The 22,605-nt window shown below is 31.8% G+C and overlaps 4 protein-coding genes across 5 annotated transcripts; 2 read left to right on the plus strand and 2 right to left on the minus strand.

The window, feature by feature from the left end:
- The first annotated feature begins 64 nt into the window (after positions 1-64).
- LOC114176482 (uncharacterized) lies at positions 65-1,477 on the plus strand. Its single transcript, XM_028061909.2, has 2 exons — positions 65-913; positions 1,083-1,477. The coding sequence occupies exons 1-2, from the start codon at positions 187-189 to the stop codon at positions 1,166-1,168; spliced, it is 813 nt and encodes a 270-aa protein (XP_027917710.1). The 5' UTR covers positions 65-186; the 3' UTR covers positions 1,169-1,477.
- Positions 1,478-5,725: 4,248 nt separating this feature from the next.
- LOC114175079 (Pectinacetylesterase family protein) lies at positions 5,726-10,152 on the minus strand. Its single transcript, XM_028059838.2, has 12 exons — positions 9,819-10,152; positions 9,188-9,270; positions 8,879-9,008; positions 8,693-8,766; positions 8,121-8,207; positions 7,924-8,048; positions 7,776-7,836; positions 7,532-7,585; positions 7,372-7,449; positions 6,793-6,898; positions 6,543-6,688; positions 5,726-5,948 (listed from the first exon to the last, which is right to left on the minus strand). Exons 1-12 carry the CDS (start codon positions 9,982-9,984, stop codon positions 5,841-5,843), a joined length of 1,218 nt encoding a protein of 405 aa, XP_027915639.1. The 5' UTR covers positions 9,985-10,152; the 3' UTR covers positions 5,726-5,840.
- A 6,583-nt stretch (positions 10,153-16,735) lies between these two features.
- On the plus strand, positions 16,736-19,466 carry LOC114184192 (Haloacid dehalogenase-like hydrolase (HAD) superfamily protein). Of its 2 annotated transcripts, XM_028071469.2 has the most exons (9): positions 16,736-16,813; positions 16,980-17,069; positions 17,427-17,495; positions 17,887-17,952; positions 18,043-18,140; positions 18,211-18,336; positions 18,415-18,684; positions 18,963-19,028; positions 19,134-19,466. In XM_028071469.2, exons 3-9 carry the CDS (start codon positions 17,444-17,446, stop codon positions 19,281-19,283), a joined length of 828 nt encoding a protein of 275 aa, XP_027927270.1. In that variant the 5' UTR covers positions 16,736-16,813; positions 16,980-17,069; positions 17,427-17,443; the 3' UTR covers positions 19,284-19,466. The 2 variants fall into 2 exon arrangements, with proteins under 2 accessions (XP_027927270.1, XP_027927286.1); XM_028071485.2 differs by lacking the exons at positions 16,736-16,813; positions 16,980-17,069 and adding an exon at positions 17,074-17,105.
- ROC4 (rotamase CYP 4) lies at positions 19,426-21,900 on the minus strand. Its single transcript, XM_028071496.2, has 7 exons — positions 21,738-21,900; positions 21,312-21,503; positions 20,688-20,829; positions 20,487-20,575; positions 20,293-20,347; positions 20,079-20,164; positions 19,426-19,767 (listed from the first exon to the last, which is right to left on the minus strand). The coding sequence occupies exons 1-7, from the start codon at positions 21,795-21,797 to the stop codon at positions 19,612-19,614; spliced, it is 780 nt and encodes a 259-aa protein (XP_027927297.2). The 5' UTR covers positions 21,798-21,900; the 3' UTR covers positions 19,426-19,611.
- Positions 21,901-22,605: the final 705 nt, after the last annotated feature.

A 22,605-nucleotide genomic window follows, 5' to 3' on the forward strand; every position in this document is an offset into this window, starting at 1 on the left:
TAATAATATTAAAAAAAAAATGTTGCGTACAAAGTTTTAGCATAAATAGGGTGGTTGAGTGAAGGTGGTGTTCTACTACTTCTCTTCTCTACCTTATCATAAAAAGCCAGAAACGAATGATTCACATTAGCCAACACTAAACGCCGCTCTACAACTCTCTCTGTCTTCTTTCTTACTTACTAATATATGGCTTCGGATGAGACCATGACCTTTCTCTCTTCCTTACACGAAGAGGATTTTGACGATGACGATGACGATGATGGATTTGATGACCATCATCTCCGACAACCTCATCCCCACAACTTGTCGAGGCTGTCAGTGTGTACCAGCAGCACCTTTGGCGTAGACGACAACGACGATGATGTTAACAATCTGGCGTCCATGTGCGTGTCACAGTTGTCCATAGAGAGCTTTGATGCAGACGGGGAGTTATCAGACGGGAAGGAGTTATCCTCGGATTCAGAAAACGAATCGGGAAGTTGTTACTCTTTGCCTTCCACGCCCCCTCAGAGGAGGAAAGAGGTTAAGGAGTACGCGAGTGACAATGGAGGAGAGGGAAAGGGCACGAAGAAGAATGATCCTCGGAGGAGGAAGAGGAGAATGAGGAGAGAGAGATGGGGGTTTGAGTTTGAGGAAGTGGAGAAGAGTAAGAGGAAAGAGGAGGAGCATGTGGGTCAAGGGTTAAGTGGAGAGAGTGATCAAAGTGGGGTGATGGTAATAACCAGGCCAAAAGGTGGGAAAAGGTCTCTCTGCATGGATTTGGAGGAAGTAAAAGCTTGCAGAGATCTTGGGTTTGAGTTGGAACACGAACGCATGCTTGAGATCCCTTCTCGTCTCTCTTTCTCCAATTCAACTTTTGAAACTAGCAGTGGTAGCAACTCTCCCATCGCCAATTGGCGTATCTCTGCTCCAGGTATAAACAAACATATATGTGCTTCAAATCATACAGTTTTGTCTTGTGTTTAATTGGCTTCTCATGCGACTTATATCAAACATTGTGTGTGCACAACTGTGTTATTAGATTTGCATTGTGGGTGTTGATGGTTGTTTAAGGAATTGAATAGTGAGTGTTTGTGAATTAGGTGATGATCCGAGAGACGTGAAGGCTCGGCTGAAGGTGTGGGCGCAGGCGGTGGCACTGGCATCTGCATCAAAATACAGCACATGAATTCGATTTTCCCCTAATTCCTATATACTCGGTTCCTCTCAGAGACTATATAATATACAATAGGGTACTATAACACAAGTTTTTTAATTTTGTTCTCACTATGATTATTGGTTATATAATTTTGTTGTAGGAGTGTTGAGGTTGATTTGAGGTGGAAGTTTCTTTTTTGAGTGGTGGTCGCTTTTGCTGTGTACAGTAGTGTTTTAATGAGATGAAAAGGCCTTGATGAAAGAAATTAGGGTGTGAATAGCCAATAAAAATATGTAATACAAAAAATGTGAATTGAGAAAGGTGGAACTTTTATGGGAATTTTGGATTCATATACACATCTTTGGTTGTTATTTTATTTGTCGCCGAGTTTCGGAAAAAAGTGGTCAGACAAACATACATTATCGAAAGATTTTTCTTTTATCTTCAACAAACCGACAAATGGTCAATTATTAAACAGTGTTAGTGCCGTAACCAATACTTATTTGGATGTGTTTGAAGCGTCAAAATTCAAATTCAAATCAAGTTTCGTGGTTTAATTTTTTGGATTAAACATGCCTCAAATGTCATTTCAGAATACTTATGGTTAGGAATTTAAATGTATTGATCAGAAATGAAAAAATAAAATATTATATATAAAATAATTATAAATTCATTGTCTCAATATTTTAAATTAAAAATAGTATCAATATCAATTCAGATCTTATTGATATTATATTTTTTAGTAAAACTACGTGTGTAGACCTAACACTTTTATAACATCATAAGTTATTTTATTATTTTAAAAAATCTGAGTTTAGACAAAATCTTCATTGATTTTCCTTTCCCAGACGTTTTCATGGGATACGATTCTATTCTTAAATTATTATTGTTCAGCAAATAAGACAAAATGAAATAAACTGTTCCCTTTTTTTTTTAACATTCTTTTCTTAGTTTATTGAATATAAAATAGTACGATTCTCTTTTTTAAACAAATAATGACATCCAAATGATTAAAAAAACATTAAAAATAAACTTGGATTTTAAAATTATTGTGTTCATTTACCCTGTCGGCAAAGCAACTTATTAGTCGAGGGATGGGAGTATGTGATTTCATTTTTAGAATATTATCCATTTATTTGTACATTGACAAAGTATAAAAAGTTACCTCATTATATTTTTCAGACAAAGAAATTACGGCAACAACTATAATGATGGTATATCACAATGCATAAATAGTGTGTTACTAAACATTGATATACTAATCGGTAAAAAAAATATATTGTATACATATTAATCGAAGTAGAAGTTTTCTTTTTATTTTATATTAGTATACCATAACTAATATAATTCTCAATTTTCTCATATTCACAAATAAATTATTATAATCCTAGAGTTAAAAACTATAATATGTTACCATGTTTTCATAAACATAATTATATTGTAAATGTAATACAATCATATCGTAATATATACCTATAAATAAAACCGTTAGATACTTTTATATGTGCAGCAAATGTAATATTTAATGTTTTTATTTGAGAAAGTATTTATATACTTTTTGATACATTGTTGTTTTAATGTTAAATCAAACATTATTAAAAAATATGTTTGAAATGTCAAATAAATTTAACAAAATTTAATTTAAAGTACTAAATTCATGTATTTCAAAAATTAAAGGACTAAATTAGTTTAATATTTTAAAATTGACTAATTCTAAAATTTATCAAGAACAACAACATATTTAATCCTATTTTTTTAAGACGTTTAATATATGAGAAATATGTTACAATTACGGTGGTGAGTCCTGTACACCCACTAGTTATGGGTTGTGTTGTTTTATGTATTGACCACAGATTCATGTCTTAACTAAACCCACTAAACACGTTAGACTTTATGTGTCAATGTTTGATCCGTGAGTCCAAAAAATTAAGAAAAATAGAAAATAAATAGCATTTGGCACTGTCTATGGAAAATAACTTTAATGAGTGATAATGATATTAATTAATTTTTAGGACAGATCTACTCAATAGAATACCAAATTTATGGCGCTTCATTGATTTGACATTAACAAGTCGCCAACGATAAAATTATTGAAATAAATGAATCTAAGATTACGAAACCAAATCAATTGTATTTGGAAACACCAATTTATTTTACATCAAATTGTATCAAACGCAGTTTTCAATTTTTTTTACTTTATAAAACAAAAACGAAACCACCATTAAAAACACGTTTCAGTTTAATTATAAATAATACTATAATATGAATACAATAACACTAGATGATATTGGTTATCCAAATTGTTATCGTCTAAACAACGTTACATCACTAAAACAACATATGATACTCTAATAAAATACTACAAATCATTGGAGCCATGTAGGAGTAATAATTATACGTGGTTTAGTGGTTTTTCCTCAACATTCATTACGTTATTTATTAAAGTGCTAAATGCCTCTTAGTAATACATCACTTTCATTTCCATTTCCATTCTCATTTTTTTTTTCAAAAGAATCTATGTTTATCGTTGATATAATGTACCTTCATGCCAAATATTAAATTTATCACTCTTAGATCATGTTTAAATATGTACTGCTCCATTGTTCTATCGAAGACGTTACATTTTTTTGTCTATATTTCTTTATTTTACATTTGATGTTTTTGACTAACTCTAAAAATTTCTGCAATAAGTTACGAAAATAATTTTTTAAATTAATCTAGAATTATATATATAAAAAATATAGCTGATGCTTCTATTAAAAAAGTGACTGCAAAACAAACTGAATTAATGTACAGTGTGGACCTTGCCGGTGGTCCATTGGTTTGCAAAAGAAGCATAGTTGGCGGACTCTGTAAGGTGGGTAGGTGTACTGCTTGCCCAACTCATTCAATCAGCCCACTTCATAGGCCCACCTGGTCTAACTACTTATATATGATCTTAACTACTACTCATCCATATTTTTGTTAAATATATTTTTAATTCTTAAAATTAGACGTAAAATTAAAATTCATCTCTATAATAAATTTTGATTCAAATTGATATTTAAACTGATTACATTGATTGAAACATTCTAGTTCAAGTGTCCGTCTCTTGAATACTGTTTAATTATTTCAAAAAGAGTAAAAATAATAGAAAAAAAATATTCATTTATTTTTAAAATTTGAAAATAAGGACAAAAATATATAAAAGTTTAAAATAGGGACAAATTTCAATTTCTTCGTACATAAACCTTTTTTTTTCATCACCATACTTTACTAGTATCTCAATGCTGACAACAAACTGGTGCAAGTACAAATATGTCAACCATTCAATACCCGTGAAGTCAAACATATGGTAGGGAACATATCCAAGTTTGGAAAGCGTGATTAATGATTGTGATGAACATTCACAATAAAGAGGTCAAGAGATTAATGAAATTTGAAAAATTTAATCAGGGGATGAAATGGTATTAGAACAAAAGATAAAGGTAAATTTTAAACTAGTTGTTGAATTTTAGAACAAAGTGAACTGTGCAATTTGCTACAAGTATTTGAGGAGGTACCACCATAGTTGCAGGTTGTTCTTCCTTAACCCAGATTGGTTGTTCGAGTCCTAAAACAGCTATTGCTGACTCTTAACGTGTAACTAATAGCTGACAATGTCCATAGACGGCCATAAGTGACTTAAATGTAAGATTGAATAAGGAGTGGTAAACTGACCATAGTACAGTAGGAGTAAGTAAATAACAATAAAATACTCAGAATATATAGGCTAGCACTACGAGTCAGCCTCGTGGAACGAGAATATGTCATGGTCATGGTAGATGTGTCATCACCACTGCAAAGGAAGAATATGAGAATTTCAGTCTCACTGAGGAATTGCAAAGATGGCATTCAGAAAGGAAAGGAGGGTGAAGTAAAAGTCAAACTAGAGGACTGGTAGTCCACCACAGTAGATCTACCAGCTCTGCAAAATCAGGATATTGTCAATCTCAATGTCACAGTGGAATTGAAGAAAAGACAAAGGGTGCAATTTTTTTATACTGGAAAGGGACAAAATAGGAAGACAACGAGAATGGTTTTTCTTCCTCTGCAGATGACATTGTTAGTGTGTCACTACGCAGTCAGGACATGATGGTAGTGGTGGAAAGGACTTAACAACAGTGAGTTACTCTGGGATTATGAGGCTAAAGGGAAAATTATAGCAGGGCACGAGACATAGGAATTCTCCTTGTAACGAATACAGCAACCGAAATTTATTCCATTTACGTAATTTCTACAATGAGATATATCAGTTTATCATACGTAGAACCCTATCAGGAAATTGATGTTTCCAGGAATCATGTTTCAATCTTTTTTTTTTTTAAAACAAACATCAATCCATCACTTTAAAGGAAGCCTGAAAGGTGGTGTGATTAGTTTAAAAGGGAAACACCCTTAAGGCATAGGTTAGGGGTCCCTGCTAGGCATTAGTACGAGAAAAATATCGACAATATTCAAAAGGTAGCAGTAGAAGCACAAGCTCAATTGTTAATTTTAGGTTTTTAATCGAAAGAAATCTTTTCGACTTATTAATAAGCAGATAGATCTAACTAATTGCAACCTCAATGAAGAACTATATTTATTTTCATTACAATTGATCAATGTTACATACACATGGCAATTACAATGATTACATTGATAAAATATAAAATTGCCACATGAAAAATCAATAAACTTACACTCACTTGAAAACCGAATTATGGCAGGTTTTGTCACAGGGGTAAGGACAGTCTATAGCTTTGACAGTTTTCCGATCAAAATACCATTGTCCAACAGAAATTGCAACTGGCTGCAGGAAAAGAAATATCAACTTATCAGATGACGTTTCTGTAAGAACAATAAATAGTGAATAATTTCACCCAAAGGCATTAGCTTCACTTTGTCTTAGACCTGATCGAAACAAGCGTTTTCAATGAAATGAAGGCTAGATATATTTTGAATGACTGTTTTCCTTTTCATGAAAGGGTCAGACTAAATTGTCATATGTTTAACCATGAAATACATGGATTGAAAATGAAAAAACAACAATATTGAACTAATACGTAATTAGTCAATGATTCTAGCTCCCCAGAAGATTTATCCGCATATAACTTTAAATCTTTATCATTCTACTTTTTTTATTCTATACAGAAATGGTAGCCTCATGCGTTTGATTGTAAATGAATCCGTGCTTCATATGAAGACAAGATCGAACCATAGAGATGCAATGCTTTTTAATTCCTATCAAGATAGTTAGTATTAACGAAATTTTTTTGGATTCTCCATACATGATCTCTCACTGGTCTTTTCATTACTCCCAATTAGAAGAAAAAGTTAGTCTAGAAAACTCTAATGTATTCCACCAGCACAGTTTTAGAAGCATAAAAATCTAAAGCATGCATACCGTCTTGCCGATAGCTGGAGAGTCATCAGCAAACCAAGTATCTTGTAATTCAGAGTGGCAATGAGCAAAACAAGAATTGATGAATAACCCAGTACGAGGTTCCCCTGAGAAGCCTTTGATGTAGTTTAGCATTTGATTTCTGAAGTCTGATTCAGAGAAAAGATATATTATATTATATTATATTATATTTCAATGAAATCAGATGATTGTAGATATATAAATTCACATACACATTAGAGATCAAAGTTACCTTGGAAAATGTGAATTTGAGATGAGTTACAGAGTGCACGATCATGTTTACAATCATTCCAAGAGCCATGGGGATCTGCTGAACGAGAGACCAAACTTTCTTGGACCTAAAGGAAGAAATAAGACTGATTTAGTCCATATCATAAAGAATTCAGATCTAATCAGGTTGCCACAGGTACATACAGGGTAATCATCGATAATCACAGAGAATATATGTTTCTTGCTTAGCTTACCCTATGGACTTTTGTTTACGCATAAAATAACTAACATTCAAAACTAATTAACTGAATGATGTTTGAATTCAACGTGCCTACAGGGCCAAAGCTTTTACTATGGATTGGGCATTGGTAAGAGTCCAAATTAAAATTATTTTTCCTGTACCAAAAAAATGAGAAGTAGAAAAATTCCTGACAGTACTAGGAACGTTTGTGACAGGAAAATCATAGACCACAAATTAGTTAAACAAGAAATCACAGCATCCATACGATAGCATTTTGAGGATAAATGAAGAGATACAAAACATATAATCAGGCACTTTATTAACAAAAAAATTACAAGAGAGTGTATCCGTTAATATCACCTGCCATGAATCATAAGCTGCATTGAGAAGAAACAATGGAGTCTGAACATGGTTGATCAAATTTTGAGGAAAAAAGCACTACAAAAAGAAAATTTATGTTTAAAATTTGCAAGTTTTACAATTTCAAGTTATCGAGACATTCAAAATAATAGAAAAATACCGAAGTTGGGTCCAATTCACTGAGACAACTTTTTGGAAGATTTTTTTGCACTTCCTGCAGTTTCAACAACATCAATGTAATGGCATACTTATACATGTTTCTGAAATTAATATAAAGTAAAACCTGTAACAAGAAAGTTATCGCAAGATTGAACCAAATGACTCTTGAAAATTGAGCTCAGAACAACATATCCATAAAGCTACATTCAATTTCTTACACATTTTTTTACGACATCAAACATTACCTGTAACTTAACTACACCTCCAAAGAGATTCCTCATTGTGCGAACCCCAGCAACATCAACCCTACATTATTGAACAGATAATCAATTACATCAAGCTCTATTGATGATGTGCGCCAGTTGTAGCAGTATAAAACAATACAAAACTTACGCATCCAGGAAAAACCCTGCATCACTCAAACATTTCACTTTGGTAGATGGAGGAAATAAGGTCCGGAACTCATCACAGTGTATTATAGATGCTAGACCACCAGCAGAGCATCCAGACAAAAGAGCCTGATAAAAAGAATTAATTAGCATCCATGGATTTTGAAGATTGATTATTGCGACAAAAGGGACATGGTAAACCTGGTTGGCCTTCTTCATCCCCTTTGACAACAATTCCTCCATTGCAGCTTCCCAGATTTTTTGTCCTCGGAATTGAAGCTGTGCAGCCTGAAACAAATTCACATTCCAATATAAACATAAATTCAGAATATTTCCGTGTGCAATCCACCAACTCAGTAACACACATTGGAAAATTCACAATTCAGTAACACATTGTGTCAGTATGTCAGTATGTCTACATTTGAAAAAAAAAAAAAGACATGTCAGTATGTCTATTTCTTTCATAAAAAGCAAATCAATTTTGACACTAAGAAACATTGTGTCACAAAAGTTGCCTTCAAGAGATGCAAACATGGCATATATGAGTGGAAGAATGAAGTAACACTAGGACCATAACTGTGATTCTCCCACTCTTGCAAGGAAACAAAACTCTGCTTCTTTGCCATTGATGAGTCAGACGATGTGAAAATAGATAGCAAAGCTCTACTTACTTACTTACTTCAAGTGACTACCAATTGACTGAATGTTTCAATAAGTATATAGATACGAGGGGAAAAATCTATACTATTATACTTTTTCATACTCTCACTAACCTCGTCTTGACTATCTCCACTGAAAGATGCCCCATCACAGTACCGTACTTTAACTCTGTTCCAGTTAAAGAAATCTGTGCACACACGAAAATATCCGTAAAAATGGGAGCACACAAGACTCGAGTAAGCAAATCCTGTAATCTCAGAAGGAAATAATGCATGAATTTGTAAGGTAAAGACAAAAACCAGGGTTTTCTTCAGCTTTGTTGCTCAATATCCCTGTGAATGCTAGTTGCTTTTCCATGAATTTTGAGGAACCACGACGAGTAGTTTTTCTGAAGACACAACTTCTGATGGTATTACACCATCCTCCACCCTAAGCAAGCCGGGTAGGTAAACATTTAATGAGGTGTACATCATAATAGCGTTATGCCGATAAATTATCACAGTTGCATACAGATTTGAATTTTTTTAAGAAATTGTAAAATCTTTAAAATATTTTTAAAATTCTGATTGAAACTCAGTGTCATGACACCTGGATATTCTGTTACATACCTCCAATTGAATGAGCCAACTATTTGCCCCAGATCCAAATCCAGGATGAAAGTGGTAACCAGGCAACGTTCCATCTAAACAAACTGGCAATTCAGGACAAAAATTATTACAAATCTTGAAAATGCAACTCTAGGTAATGTTTGCGTTCATTTTTTTATACAGCTCTAACATTAATTTGCTTGTAGAATAAAAATAACAAAAAATAAAAATCACTCCACTTATCAATTCCAATCAGAATCCACTATGCAAAATCGACTCCATTAAAAATTATTTTTGCAAACTCTCATCTAAACCCACGCAGTAGAGACAGTCTTTATTAACCTAAATTAACCTAAAAAGCATGCACAAAAATTATATCCATCATACTCGTACAAGTACTATCTTAGTGCATAGACATGCATAGTCCCGTTCAGTGACAGTAAACTAATTACATAACCAGAAAGTGAAAAAATTACAAAGAGAGCATTTGGGGGCACAAGGAAAAAAATGCAATGCCAAGTTCAGAGGATCTTTTACAAAGTGGCTTAATGGTGAAGCCAGCATTCAAATCATTTCAGAGAACTAGCTTTAAGAATTGTCGAGGCAAATTACAAATAATTTCATTCATTCAGAGAAAGAGAGAGAGAGATACCAGCTCCTTTGGAATCAGCTCCCGGAATAAGAGTGAGAGGGACCATGAGAGGCCTTGCAGCCATTGAAACGGCATCGTTTTGGTCCAAAAACTCATACTCAGATCTAACATTGATAACCACAGAAACAAAGGTAAATACTATCAGAAGGAGCACCCTCATTCTCATTTCTGAATCTACTCACTGAGTTAATCACTTGTGTTGTGATAATTATTGGTTTGTTTATACAGAACACAGAGTGTGGGTTTTGGGTATTGGTTTACTCACTACACTACTGCTGAAGTTGTTATATAGGGCTTTTAATTTATCGCCGATAAAACGGAATCAGACATGTATCTCGTTTAGCTGGTAAGTCACCAAGGATACCTCTGTCGGTCCCTTTTTGTTTTTGTCTTAATTAATTTTCCATGTGCTGTATGATCTGCATTTGTTGCCAAGTGGGTGAGGATGTTTTGTCCAAACCATTTTCTCCTTAATGTGGAATGTTCAAGACAATAACTGGAAAGTAATTAAAGTAATGAAACTGTCTTGTGATTGATGAATGTTACCTGCAAGCATTAAAAATAATGAAATCTCAATTTAATATTCTCTTAATCTTCCTAAATATCGATGAAATCAGTTCAAAGTCATAATAAATATATATTTTTAGCAATTTTTTAATTTTCATAAATGTAGATGAATGCTTCCGGTCGTCATTTCAAAATAAAAAAATATATATTTAATAATTATTTTAAACATCCATCAATATTTTATTCTGTTGAAAAATGTAATGGGTAACTTTAATAGACTTTTGGCTGAATTATTCTTTTCACACTTTAAATTATTTTGACGTTTTACTTTTGATGTTTAAATCCTATTAAACCTATTAAACTAATTCTTGAAAGATAGTAGATTTTGATTGCTGGAGTGAGGAGTCTTTATTCATCGGTTCTTTAATAGGACGTATTTACGTTTTATGACCAAATGCACTAAAGTTAATTTACGTGATAAGGAGTTTCTAAAACATTAATAATGACAATTAGTGATACTTTATAACATCTCTTAGAAGTCATTGGAGTTGGTATCTCACTTTGAATGAAATGTCTTGTGAGCATTATTTTTACTATATTTTTATGAATTTTTCGTTAAAAAATTTAATTATAAAAGTCCTTCTACTATTTTTTTTTTAATTTGTAGGCAAAAATAAATGTTTTTAAAGATAATTGTTTTTATTTAACACGAAAATAAAGTTATGTCATATCATATACCAAGAGAAAATATTTTATAAGAGTCGGCTTTTAAATATTTGGCTACAGGAAAAAGAATAATATATACATTCATATTCTTATCGGTATTTATTTGTAAATTTAACTAGTAGATGAAAATAGGAAGATGAGTAATATATAAAATAAAAAAAATTATAAATTTATTATATTTAGATTTTAAGTTGAAATAAAAAATTTATAAATTTATTATCTTAAGATTTTAAATTAAAAATATATCTATTCTTTATTTAAATTTTAATCAAGTTTTATTAATGTTAAATATTTCTGATAATTTTCTTTATAAATGGTGAATCTACAATCAATTTTAATAACGAATTTATACGAATTCAGTATAGTCTCTATATAAAAAAAAATTACACGAAAAAAATATTCAAGTAAGTGCATTCATTAATATAAATTGGAATATGAAAAGATATTCTCAATAATTAAATATTCATAATATATATATATATATATATATATATATATATATATTGTAACTATGTAGTATGTGAATCTCGTAATTCTTTTGCATTTTAGATATATTGTGGAGAGTACTTGAAAATAAAAATATGAAAGCTTATTAAAATATTGCTAAACATTACTCATAAAAAATTTAAAATAATAAATACTTATCAAGCATTTTTGTTTTATAAGACATATTTACTGTAATTCTTCTTTTCTAGGCTCCGTTCATGTGAGATTCTTAGCTCACCAAACACTTAATACATTATTATTTTTACTCGCAATCTATAAAAGGTTGTAGGCAGTAAAATCGAAAGTAATCAATTTTTAGTTCTTCTAATAATATGGATACGATATAATTATTTTTTTTAAAATTTTAAAATATTTATAAAATATCTTTGTAAAGGCATCAACTACCACCGCATATGAATAAATACATGTACTAATATTTTTGAAAAAACAATAATGTTACATAATCTATTGTTTTGGATCATCCAATCAGTCTCATATTGTTTGAGAGTTGAGGTCAAATACAGTTTAAATATTTATTTTTGTTTCCATCCTCTGACATACTTTTTAAAAACAAAACTGTGACAAAAATTCACGTTTCAAAACGAACAATACCTTGAGAACATAGTGATTATTAATGTATAATTTCATCAATATTTTATAAAATTTTATATAGACTAGATAATATATAATTATAATTCAACCTACAAATTAATTAATGCTACATTCTCAATTTATAGTATTTATGGAAGTTAAATTATTTGTATTTGATATTTTCAAGCTACCATATTAAATGCATACATTTGTATGTAATATTATTAAATTAAATATACTAAATAATAGTATTGTGTGTATTAAACATGTAAATTAAATAGTGCAATATTAATTATATGTTATATTTATAGATATTAAAGTTAGTATGTTTTTAATATTTAGATAATGCTATCTTAATAAAACATATGTAATATTAATTATATATTATGGGCAAAAAAGAATATTAATTGTATATAGTTTTAAATAAATAAAATTTGCATAAGATATATATTAGTAAAGTGTGTACAATATTAATTATATATTGCATATTTAATAAGCGTATTTATTTAATGACTAAATACATGTGTGATTTTGTAATAATTACATTTTATTTAATATATGTTTCTAAAATATGTAAAGTTCATAATTTTCTTAAAATAAATTATATTTAGCAATATCATTGACTTAGTCCTGTACTATATTTCATTAATGTGTTAAATGATATTATTTAATGTTTATGAAAATGCTGAATTAATAACTTTAAATAAATAACACGTTAAGCTCTATCAAGTTTAACAATAATATAAATGTATATGCTAAAGACTTGTCAATTTTATATTTCAAGACAAATCATCGTCGTTTGGAGTGTGCTTTCCAAGGGACGTTGTCCAATTTACAACTTTAGATTTTTTGTTTTTTTGTTTTTGTTTATAGAAACCAACTTTAGACTTTAAAAGCACTAACATTCTAGAAATAATAATTTTATGTGGTCCTATAACTATTTTTAAATGAAACACAAGACAGGTATATTTCTGTTCTTTGTCCTTAACTTTATGCAAGGGAAAAACCCTTTTGAAACTATTTTTGGTAATTTGGGTAATTCAGTGTTTGATGAAGGATTTTGGACTGAAATTTAGATCAAAATTTACTATTTTGCACACTTGTCCAAGAAAATAAGTTTGGGGGTAGAATTCACCTAGGTGAATGTGGCTCTAAATAGGTTAAAAGAAGATTGGATATGGGCTGGTTGCTATGCTAATTCGGGCCTGGTCCATAGGACCTTATCCTTGTGTGGGTTGTTTCTTCCTGCACCCCACAAAACCTAATAACCCAATTTTACCCCTACTAAAATTATATTAAAAATATCAAATTATATTCCTAATCATTCTCCTCCCTTCCCTCAGGCTATGGTTTTCAGTGTTTGGATCATCTTTGCATTTCATTTATCCTTTTTTGTCTGGATTTGGATTTTTTAACTTAGAAAAACTGCACTCATTCGGGTTCATGGTTGGGCTCTTTGTCTTCGCATTACAATGTCTCCAGCAACAGTGTCCGTTGATGGTTGGATGTTGATTGGACGCTTGTACTACTAAGCTCCTTTTGAAAATCATTATGTGCAAAAGCTTTTAATGGTTTGAGGGAGAAATATAATTTTTTTTAATTGTATAATTTTAAAGTTATTTTGATTTTGAAAATATTTTTCAAAATACATATTTTGGAATCTATTTTTTAATGTATTTTGGAATGCATATTTCAAAATTTGAAAATATTTTTCAAATGTATATTTCAAAATATTATTTTCTTTAAATATCTTTCGGATTTTGAAATCCTATTTCTGGATCGAAAAATGCATTCTAAATTATACGTTTAAAAATGTACACTACTAAACAAATTCATATTTCCTGCCAATTTCTTTTTTATTTTTTTTAGAAAATACTTATAAATTTTGTTATGAAAAAAATTTTACAGGAAATTGCTGTCAATTTTTTTGTAAAATATTTTGTATAAAACACTTTTCACAACAAATTTTGTAGGAAATACTTGCGAATTTTATAATTTTGTAAAAAATAATTATCTACGAAAGAATTACCTCTCAATCAAAATTCTTAGAAAAAATAACAGAAAAAAGTCTTTTCTTACAAATTTTTTAACAAATTTGCAAGAAAATTTCATATTTAGTAGTGGTATTTTGAATACATCGAATACAAACATGTTTTTAGTTCTAGAAATATCTTTCAGATTAACAATGTGTAAGTATTAAAAAAAATTCAGAGATAAATTTTACTTTTTATAATATTTTTACTTTTTATAATAATTTTAATGAAGGATAATTTGGAATTAGTGAATTTTATGGATGTGCAAGAAAAAAAGAGACATAGAAAGAAACAACCATGTGTGTGTTGTAATGAAAAAGGAAAAAACACCGGATAAATCCTAAAAGGATCTCACTATTCCTACACACCTATTTATAAGTAAGGATGGACAAAAGATATAAATTGTAAAATTCAATATATAGAAATCTAATCCATATTAGTTAAGTTTATTTAAATAGATTTTTCCAAAATCAAATCTTTATTTTTGGATTTTAAATTCAATCCACTTAATTTGAATTAGATTGAATTTAGATTGAACTATTTTTTAGATTTGAAAATCCAAAATCAAAGTGTGTTTAAATCAAGCTAAAGTGGTTGAGAATTAGTTTTAAGCAAGTCAGTTCGAGTCAAAGGTCGAGCAGATTCGATATGAGTTAAAGGTTGTGCTAAGTCAACCTAAGATGAAGGTTGAATCAAATCAGCCAAAGTAGAGTCAAGGTCGAGCCAAGTTAACATAGATACAGACTCAAGTCGAGTCAACCTAGAATGAACACCGAGATAAGTTAGTTTGGATCAAAGATCGAGACAAGTTGGTACAGGTTATTAAGAAGTGGACTTTAAGTCTAACTCAACATTATTCACATCGAGGCATATACATCTTGTGCGTAGAACTATAAATGGGTGGTCCGATAGTGGGTGATGTTGAGGTAAGGCGACCCCGACCCAAGTCAAGCTAAGTGAACCAAATCCATGTCGAGTTTAGTTGACCCGAGTTCAAGTCAAGACGAGCTAGTCTGATTTTATGACAAACCAAATTGACCTAACCAAATCTAATAGACCTAATAATCTTATATATTTATTCGATCTTCCTAAATTTAATTTAATTGACAAAGTGGATTCAATTAAATTTAATCCAATTTTATTGAAAAAAAGTTCAAATAGAATTCATCTAGCTAAAATAACGAGTTATAGATCTAATTTATTCTATTATATCTATATGGAATCTACTCTTAATTTTGGAAAATCTAAGACTAACCTTATTTACAAGCACCATCAACTCTATAACCTGTCTTATTCAAATACACTAATACATTTTGGTGATCTTTATATCTTGACAAAATCTTAGTATTCAAAGAACGACTAACTCTTTTTTAAACATTAGATGAAATAAAAATAACCGCTAATCTACAGCATAAAAATGTTAGTCAATTATCTATATAGTAAGTGTTTTAACTATAATATTTCTTATAATTTACATAAAATTTGGTTTTTGTTTTGTTGTTCTTGTAGACTTCTTTTGTTCATATCAGTTGCTACAAATTTTCTTGGCCTAAGATTATCTTTTTTGTCAGTGCTCTTAGGAACAAAATGTGTGGCTCAATCACTGGCTAAGCTCGATACATAAAACACAACGAATGGGATGTTACCTAAGCCTCTTTTTCCTTCTAAGTGGGAATCAACGAATATCTTACACTCTCTAGTAAGTAATGTACTTTGGGATGAATTGTGAAAAGGAAACTTATTCATCATTAACTTCAATTTTAAATAATATCTGTGTTACTAATTTTCTCTTAATGGTTTTTTTATCAGCAATTTGCTTTTAAAGTATTTCATTTAATTGAAAGTGATTGGACATTGTTATAAATCTTCATATTTTATGTACTCAACTATAAGCTTAAAATACGGAAGGTTTTAACTGACAGAAACCAGATATTCCATAAGAGAATAATCTTTACAAGGGAGTCAACTAAAATTTGAATTTTCATTGAAAAAAAAAGGGTTTTTATTTAGTATTTGTTCTGTGTGGATAACTGTCTATGAAGGAAAGTACATACAAAAGTAAGAAAAGAGAAAGAAAAATTCCACGCATTTGGACAATTCCTCAGGAGTTTCGGTATCTGATTTGGTTGCAAAAGGCATAAAGTAAAAAACACTGTGAGGTTGATATGCTTCTTAGGGTTACAGAAAACAACGTTGATGCTTATAATATTCCTCATGAAAAGGAATAAACCTCATCTTCATCACCCATCTCTACATCCAAAGAAGAAAAAGATTATCCTATTCGTGTGACAAAATTTATATGCATAAATGGAGAAGATTGATTGCTGCCTAACTGTGCTTTTGATGAGGTAGCACACACATGGGCCACATGCATTGGACCATATATTTATCATAATTAAAAAATACTGAGTCCTAAGTTGAAAGTTGTGGACTTGATGAATGAGAGCAACAAAATTACAAGTGGTGCAAAAAATTCCACCCTTTATCGTCACCTCGCACATTCTCACTTGGTGGCGGGTCTTTCTACAACTTCATGCACGCATGCTCTCGTATAAATAGATTCACGTGAGTGTGCTACTACCTAATTAATTGTTCCTGCTACCTTCAAACACACCACAGCACAAGTGTTGTTTCGTTTCTTTGCGAATTATTGTACTTTCTTATTCTGTTCTCTAATTAATGTCTTGTCCTTGATTCTCCTCCTGTGCGTAGCCTTCATAATTATTTTTTTCATTATGCGGTTCACATCCATGATTGATGTTTATCAGTATCCGACCACATTAAATAACTCACTATAGGCTCTTGTTTTTATATTTAGGTGGAACCTGTTATACTGAGCTAGAAATTGAGGTTTGGATCATATATATACCTCTATATACTCACTTCATCTTCTTCATTGGTTAACCAAGTAAGTCTTCAGTACATATACACTATAACACCTCTGGTAACCTTGTTCTGAAACTTGTTTGTTTTTGTATGTTTCGTTTACCTTTATGATCGATCTCACTTAAACTGAAACCATCAAGTTACCGGAAGTGATGTATTTGCATTTCAAATTTAAATGGCAAAAGGAAAATATAATATTAACGCTTTTCGATCCACTCCCATATATATTTTTTCATGTTTACTGAGATGTTAACAGTTGCTGCTTCTGCATGCCATACTTAATTTCTTACTTCTCAATGGATTTCCACACATATTATGGTTTAGTGAGCAGGGTTTTTGTGAACATTGGAATTGACACATTTATTGCATGTTGATGCAGATTATAATTTGTTTGAGATGGATGCTTCTTGCGGGATTGTTGGATTCAAGTATGATTGCTTGCTTTTCGGTATGAATGATGCTACTCTACTACTGCGCTCTTACATGTTTCCCGAGCTGTACAATTTAACGAAACTGCACGTGAATTTACTATTTTTTGAATTTTTGTAAGCTCTGTAAACATTATGATGGTAATGATATAATCAAACAAAGAGTAGGGACGCGAAAGTGTGGAATGATAACTCAAGATTTGGATGAATTTTATTTGATTTTGAGAGAAAAAGAAAGAAGGGAAAGTTTAATACATTGGATAGTGACAGTGCGTTTTTCTCCTGCATAAATTGGAAAGAGAAAATTTAAGAAGAGGAGTTTCGGAGAGACAAACAAGCTATTATTTCCCTCTTACAATTTTAAAGGAAAACGGGAAGTGTTATTTATGTATGGCTCCAACTTTTCCACAGATATGGACGATACTCTCTACCCATTGAGCTCAGGTCTCAATTTGGCATGTCGGAAGAACATAGAAGGTACAAACACTAACCATGAAAATTACAATACCTCTAGTGTCAAGATAATATGCAAAATATGTACCTTAATCAAACCAATATTGTTTACAGAGTACATGTTAAAACACTTGCATATGGAGGAAAGTGAAGTACCAAAGATTTGCCTGGACTTCTACAAGGAATATGGGACAACTATGGCAGGACTAAAGGTAGAGAAATATCACCATTTTTCTCGGTTTCCTCTTCATCGTTCTTTCCTTACTAGAGTATCAATTTCAGGCCTTTGGCTATGAGTTTGATAATGATGAATTTCATGCCTACGTGCATGGAACACTACCATACTGGAAACTGAAGCCAGATCCAGTGTTAAGGAACCTTCTGCTTTCCATGCCTCAGCGTAAAATAGTATGTGTAAATATTATATATTAGTCTGTTCAGCGGAGAGCATTCCGTATAATTCTAACTAGGAAATGGTCATCTCAGATATTCACCAATGCAGATGAAGCTCATGCACACCAAGTGCTCAACAGATTGGGCTTGATCGAATGTTTTGACAGTGTCATATGCTTTGAAACGCTTAATCCTCCTGATCACACAGATAATCCCGTGCTAGCATGGGGTAACTCGTTGAACAAAGAAGGTTGTAACCAGGTAGAGAGTGGATGCTTTAACAAGACACAAATCCTCTGCAAACCCTCTGTTGAAGCCATTGAAGCTGCCATTCAGATTGCAAATGTAGACCCAAGGAAAACGGTACAATCAAATTACATGTGTTTTGTGTAGCATATAGTGTAGAAATAAGCATGCATCACTTAAGCATTTACATGTCGCTTCTGCGTCATTTTAACCTATATGACATGAAATTATTGACGGATGCACGTTTTAACAAAAAAAGCAAACACACTATATAAACTAAGTGACGCATGGAAATTATGCCTTTGTGTTTATTTATATTTATAGAGTTTGGCCATTTAGTCTTGGAATCATCTTACTATAGTTATTTGTTGTTCTCTCTTTTCCATCCTATGCAGTTGTTTTTTGATGACAGTGCTAGAAACATTGCAAGTGGGAAAGCTGCTGGACTTAACACGGTTATTGTAAGCTATAATTTATTATTCATGATTCCTCTTGGGAAATTTTAGAAATCGAATAGCTATATGATTTATGCACATATCTAACTCAAGTTACCACTTTGGCGGCAGGTGGGACGCTCAGATTTGGTGCCAGGAGCTGACCATGCACTGAACAGCATTCATAACATCAAAGAAGCATTACCCGAGATATGGGAAGCTGAGGGAGATCAACAGCAAATGATCCAATCTCAAGCAGTTGAAACCATGGTCCTTGCATAGATTTTGCTTTGAACAAGCAAATTTTTACTATCTATCAATCCCAACCATGGTGCATAGCAGTTGGCTCCCCACTAATAGTGATGCTTAAAAATGTAAATCATGTTGTTGGGAGCATGTGATGTAAACCCAAATAACAATAGCATAAAGAAATGGAAATGAGAATATTATTGTTCTAAAGATTAAGCACGAGTCTTGCCATACAAAATATGGGTAATTAGGCAGCAGCTAATGACAATCCAAACCCATTAACATGACTAATAAGGGATAATCAGAGCATTGGGAAATGAACTCAAAATCAGATGAAAAGTAAAGGAATTCCGGGTAAGGATCAGCCCTCTATAGGCAGTTCTCCGCAATTAACAATTCTGCAAGGCTTCCGAGGGGCATCTAACCTACTCGTCTCCTGGGATTCAAGTGTTCTCACAACATCCATGCCATCAATGACATGTCCAAAAACAACGTGACGATTGTCTAGCCATGGAGTCTGCATAAAAAATAAAGACAGTTAATATTTTATAAAATTCAACAATTTAAAGATTCATGCATTTTAGTTTAATAATTCAGTACTGAATACGATAAATAACACCACAACGAAATGGTCCAGATCTGTGAAGAAAACATATCTTAGATCAGGAAAAAGACTTGATAAATACATTCCCTAGTGACTAGTGAGGCTTTTCCAATGAACAACCACTCAGTGGATATTGATGTTACGCTTGATTTTGAGTTTACTTTTATTGAAGTTTATCTATCATTAACTTGAAATAATCAGGAGGGGCAGTACATGTCTCTCACCTTTACAGTGCAAATGAAAAATTGACTACCATTGGTGTTAGGACCAGCATTTGCCATGCTTAGAACTCCAGGACCCGTATGCTTCACTGCAAGAAAGTGTTGAAACTAGAAATGTAAGCAGACTAATTAAACTGAATTTTAAATACCAATCAGGCAATCACTATTAAAAATTTATAATTAAATATTACTATCCAGCCAGAATAGAGAGACATACAGGCAAAACTCTCATCTTTGAAACTTGGACCATAGATACTAATTCCACCAGTTCCCTGCAGCAAATAAAAGCACAATGTAAGCGAGAATAAAACTCAGTAGCCTCTTTGATGCATATACATGGCATGTCAGTTGGAAAGTAAACGCACTCATCACTACATATATGCAGGCATACAAACAAAAAGTAGAGCTCACATTTCCTTCCGTAAAGTCTCCTCCCTGAATCATGAAATCTTTGATTATACGATGGAAGGAGCTTCCTTTGTAACCATATCCTTTCTCACCTGTTAAAAGATTATTTAGCTTGATATATAAAATTCAAAGTTACACAATCCATTTCAGAGAAGAAATCCAACGGCAGCAAGAAAAATGCTGCAGAAAAACTTGATTGCTTGCCTGTGCACAAAGCACGGAAGTTTTCAGCTGTTTTGGGAACATCATCTCCAAATAGACCCAAAACAATCCTACCAATAGCCTCACCGCCAACTTCCACGTCAAAGAAACACTTAGTTGTCACCTTGGCTTGAAGCTCAATAGCCTAAAGAAAACAAAAGCATGCAAGAAAATCACGTTAATCACAGCAGAAGATAATATTGAGCATTGTCCAGACTTTTTTACATTAAACCATTGAATATGATTCCAAACATGGCGTCGTGAGTATGAACAATCACAAATCCAAATACTGAATGATAATTCGATCAACAAAAGTTCTAAATTTTAAAAACTATTCAGGGTCTACTTGGTTAAGAAAATGTTTTCTCCTTCTATTTTCTATTTTTGATAATTACAAATACCACCTTGTTTTGTTTTCACTTGGTTTGCTATTTTCAAAAATTTGTAAAGAAAGTGTGAAAACCATGTTCTTTTCACAGTCTTGTAAGGACGTCCAGTGGAACAGAGAGTAAAGTTTAAGAGACCCTGAAGGTTTTATCCTTTAGCTTCTCCACTGTCTTGTAATAATCATAGTTATTCTTTCAGTAAACACAATCCCAAACCAGAAATTTCAAATTAGAAACTTACATTGTCTGTGGCGTTGACACATGTCATGCTCCGGTATCTAATTGACCTTGCTCCAGATTGTTGCCTCACAGGGAACCTCAAGGCATAGTGCGACCTAGATGCCAATGCTTTACCGTAACCAAGCTGTGACCCTGTAACGCAACAGACCACACGTGGCCTTTGAACCTTTGACACATCTCGGCTCAAATTACCCTGAAAAAATGGTAGCAAACTTCCATCACTGTTAACAGTTGACACCTTTGCAATCCAAAACCCCTAATAGGCAAAGGTGTGAAAAATAATCTCTTTCATACATTACATCGAACAAAAGCGATTTGGGTGCTTCCAAAAGGGAAAGTCAAAACGGTGCACTTAACGGTAACGCATTCTTGATAATTGTTAGTATTATTGAAGGATAAAGAGAAGGAGAAAGGAAGCAGAAGAGACCTGAGCCCGTGGAAGTGAGTTCTGACAGTGAACAAATTGAGCTGATAATGAAGACGCCATACTCACTCGAACCTTCCCTTGCTGTGCTGAGCGGTGTTGATATTGAAGAACAAGACCCAAAGAGATAAAAGGGTTATAAGGATGTGTACCATTTTATATGTAAAGAAAAAACTGAAAGTATATGCAGTTTTACATTTTAAAGCATATTTTTTTTTATTTTAAAAATAATATTTTGTCAATTAAATTAATTATCTTTTAAGTGTGTATTTAATCGTTTACATCTAATATGTTCTGTATTCTAATATCTAATAAAAAAAGGGGGAAACTAATAAAACAAATAATAGGCATGCTTGCCTTCAGATTTTTTTACGAACAGTCTAGAAGAGATATTGAGGGATTAATAGAAATAAGAGTATAACATTAGTTTTTTGTTTTACATAATGAAATGGAAGATAAAAGGAAGGGCATGTTTATGTTTATGTTTAATAGTCTCCAATTTTACTAAAATTTACAAAAAAAAAAAACATTTTAGATGTTTTTATAGAGTGGATTGTAAATTTTCGTCAACGGTGTTGGGTTTGAATAATTTCTTTTGACTATAGTCTATATACGAATTCCACTACTATTATATAGTATTTTAAACCAAAAAATCTTTCTAGTTTTCTATACAATTATGACACTTTGATTTTATTAATTATATAAGATATGATATTAATAATAAGTATAATTATTGTTTTGCTTGCTGGTGCTGGTCTTATCATCAGCTGCACTCACCTTGATTTCTCAGCCACCATTTGTGAATTTAAAATGTCGGAATGATTAACGGACAAAAGAAATAATCAGCAAATAATTTAAATATGCATAATTC

Source organism: Vigna unguiculata, chromosome 1 (genome assembly GCF_037176805.1).
Source record: "Vigna unguiculata cultivar grain cowpea cultivar isolate G323 ecotype 2 chromosome 1, ASM3717680v1, whole genome shotgun sequence".
NCBI classification, from domain to species: Eukaryota; Viridiplantae; Streptophyta; class Magnoliopsida; order Fabales; family Fabaceae; genus Vigna; species Vigna unguiculata.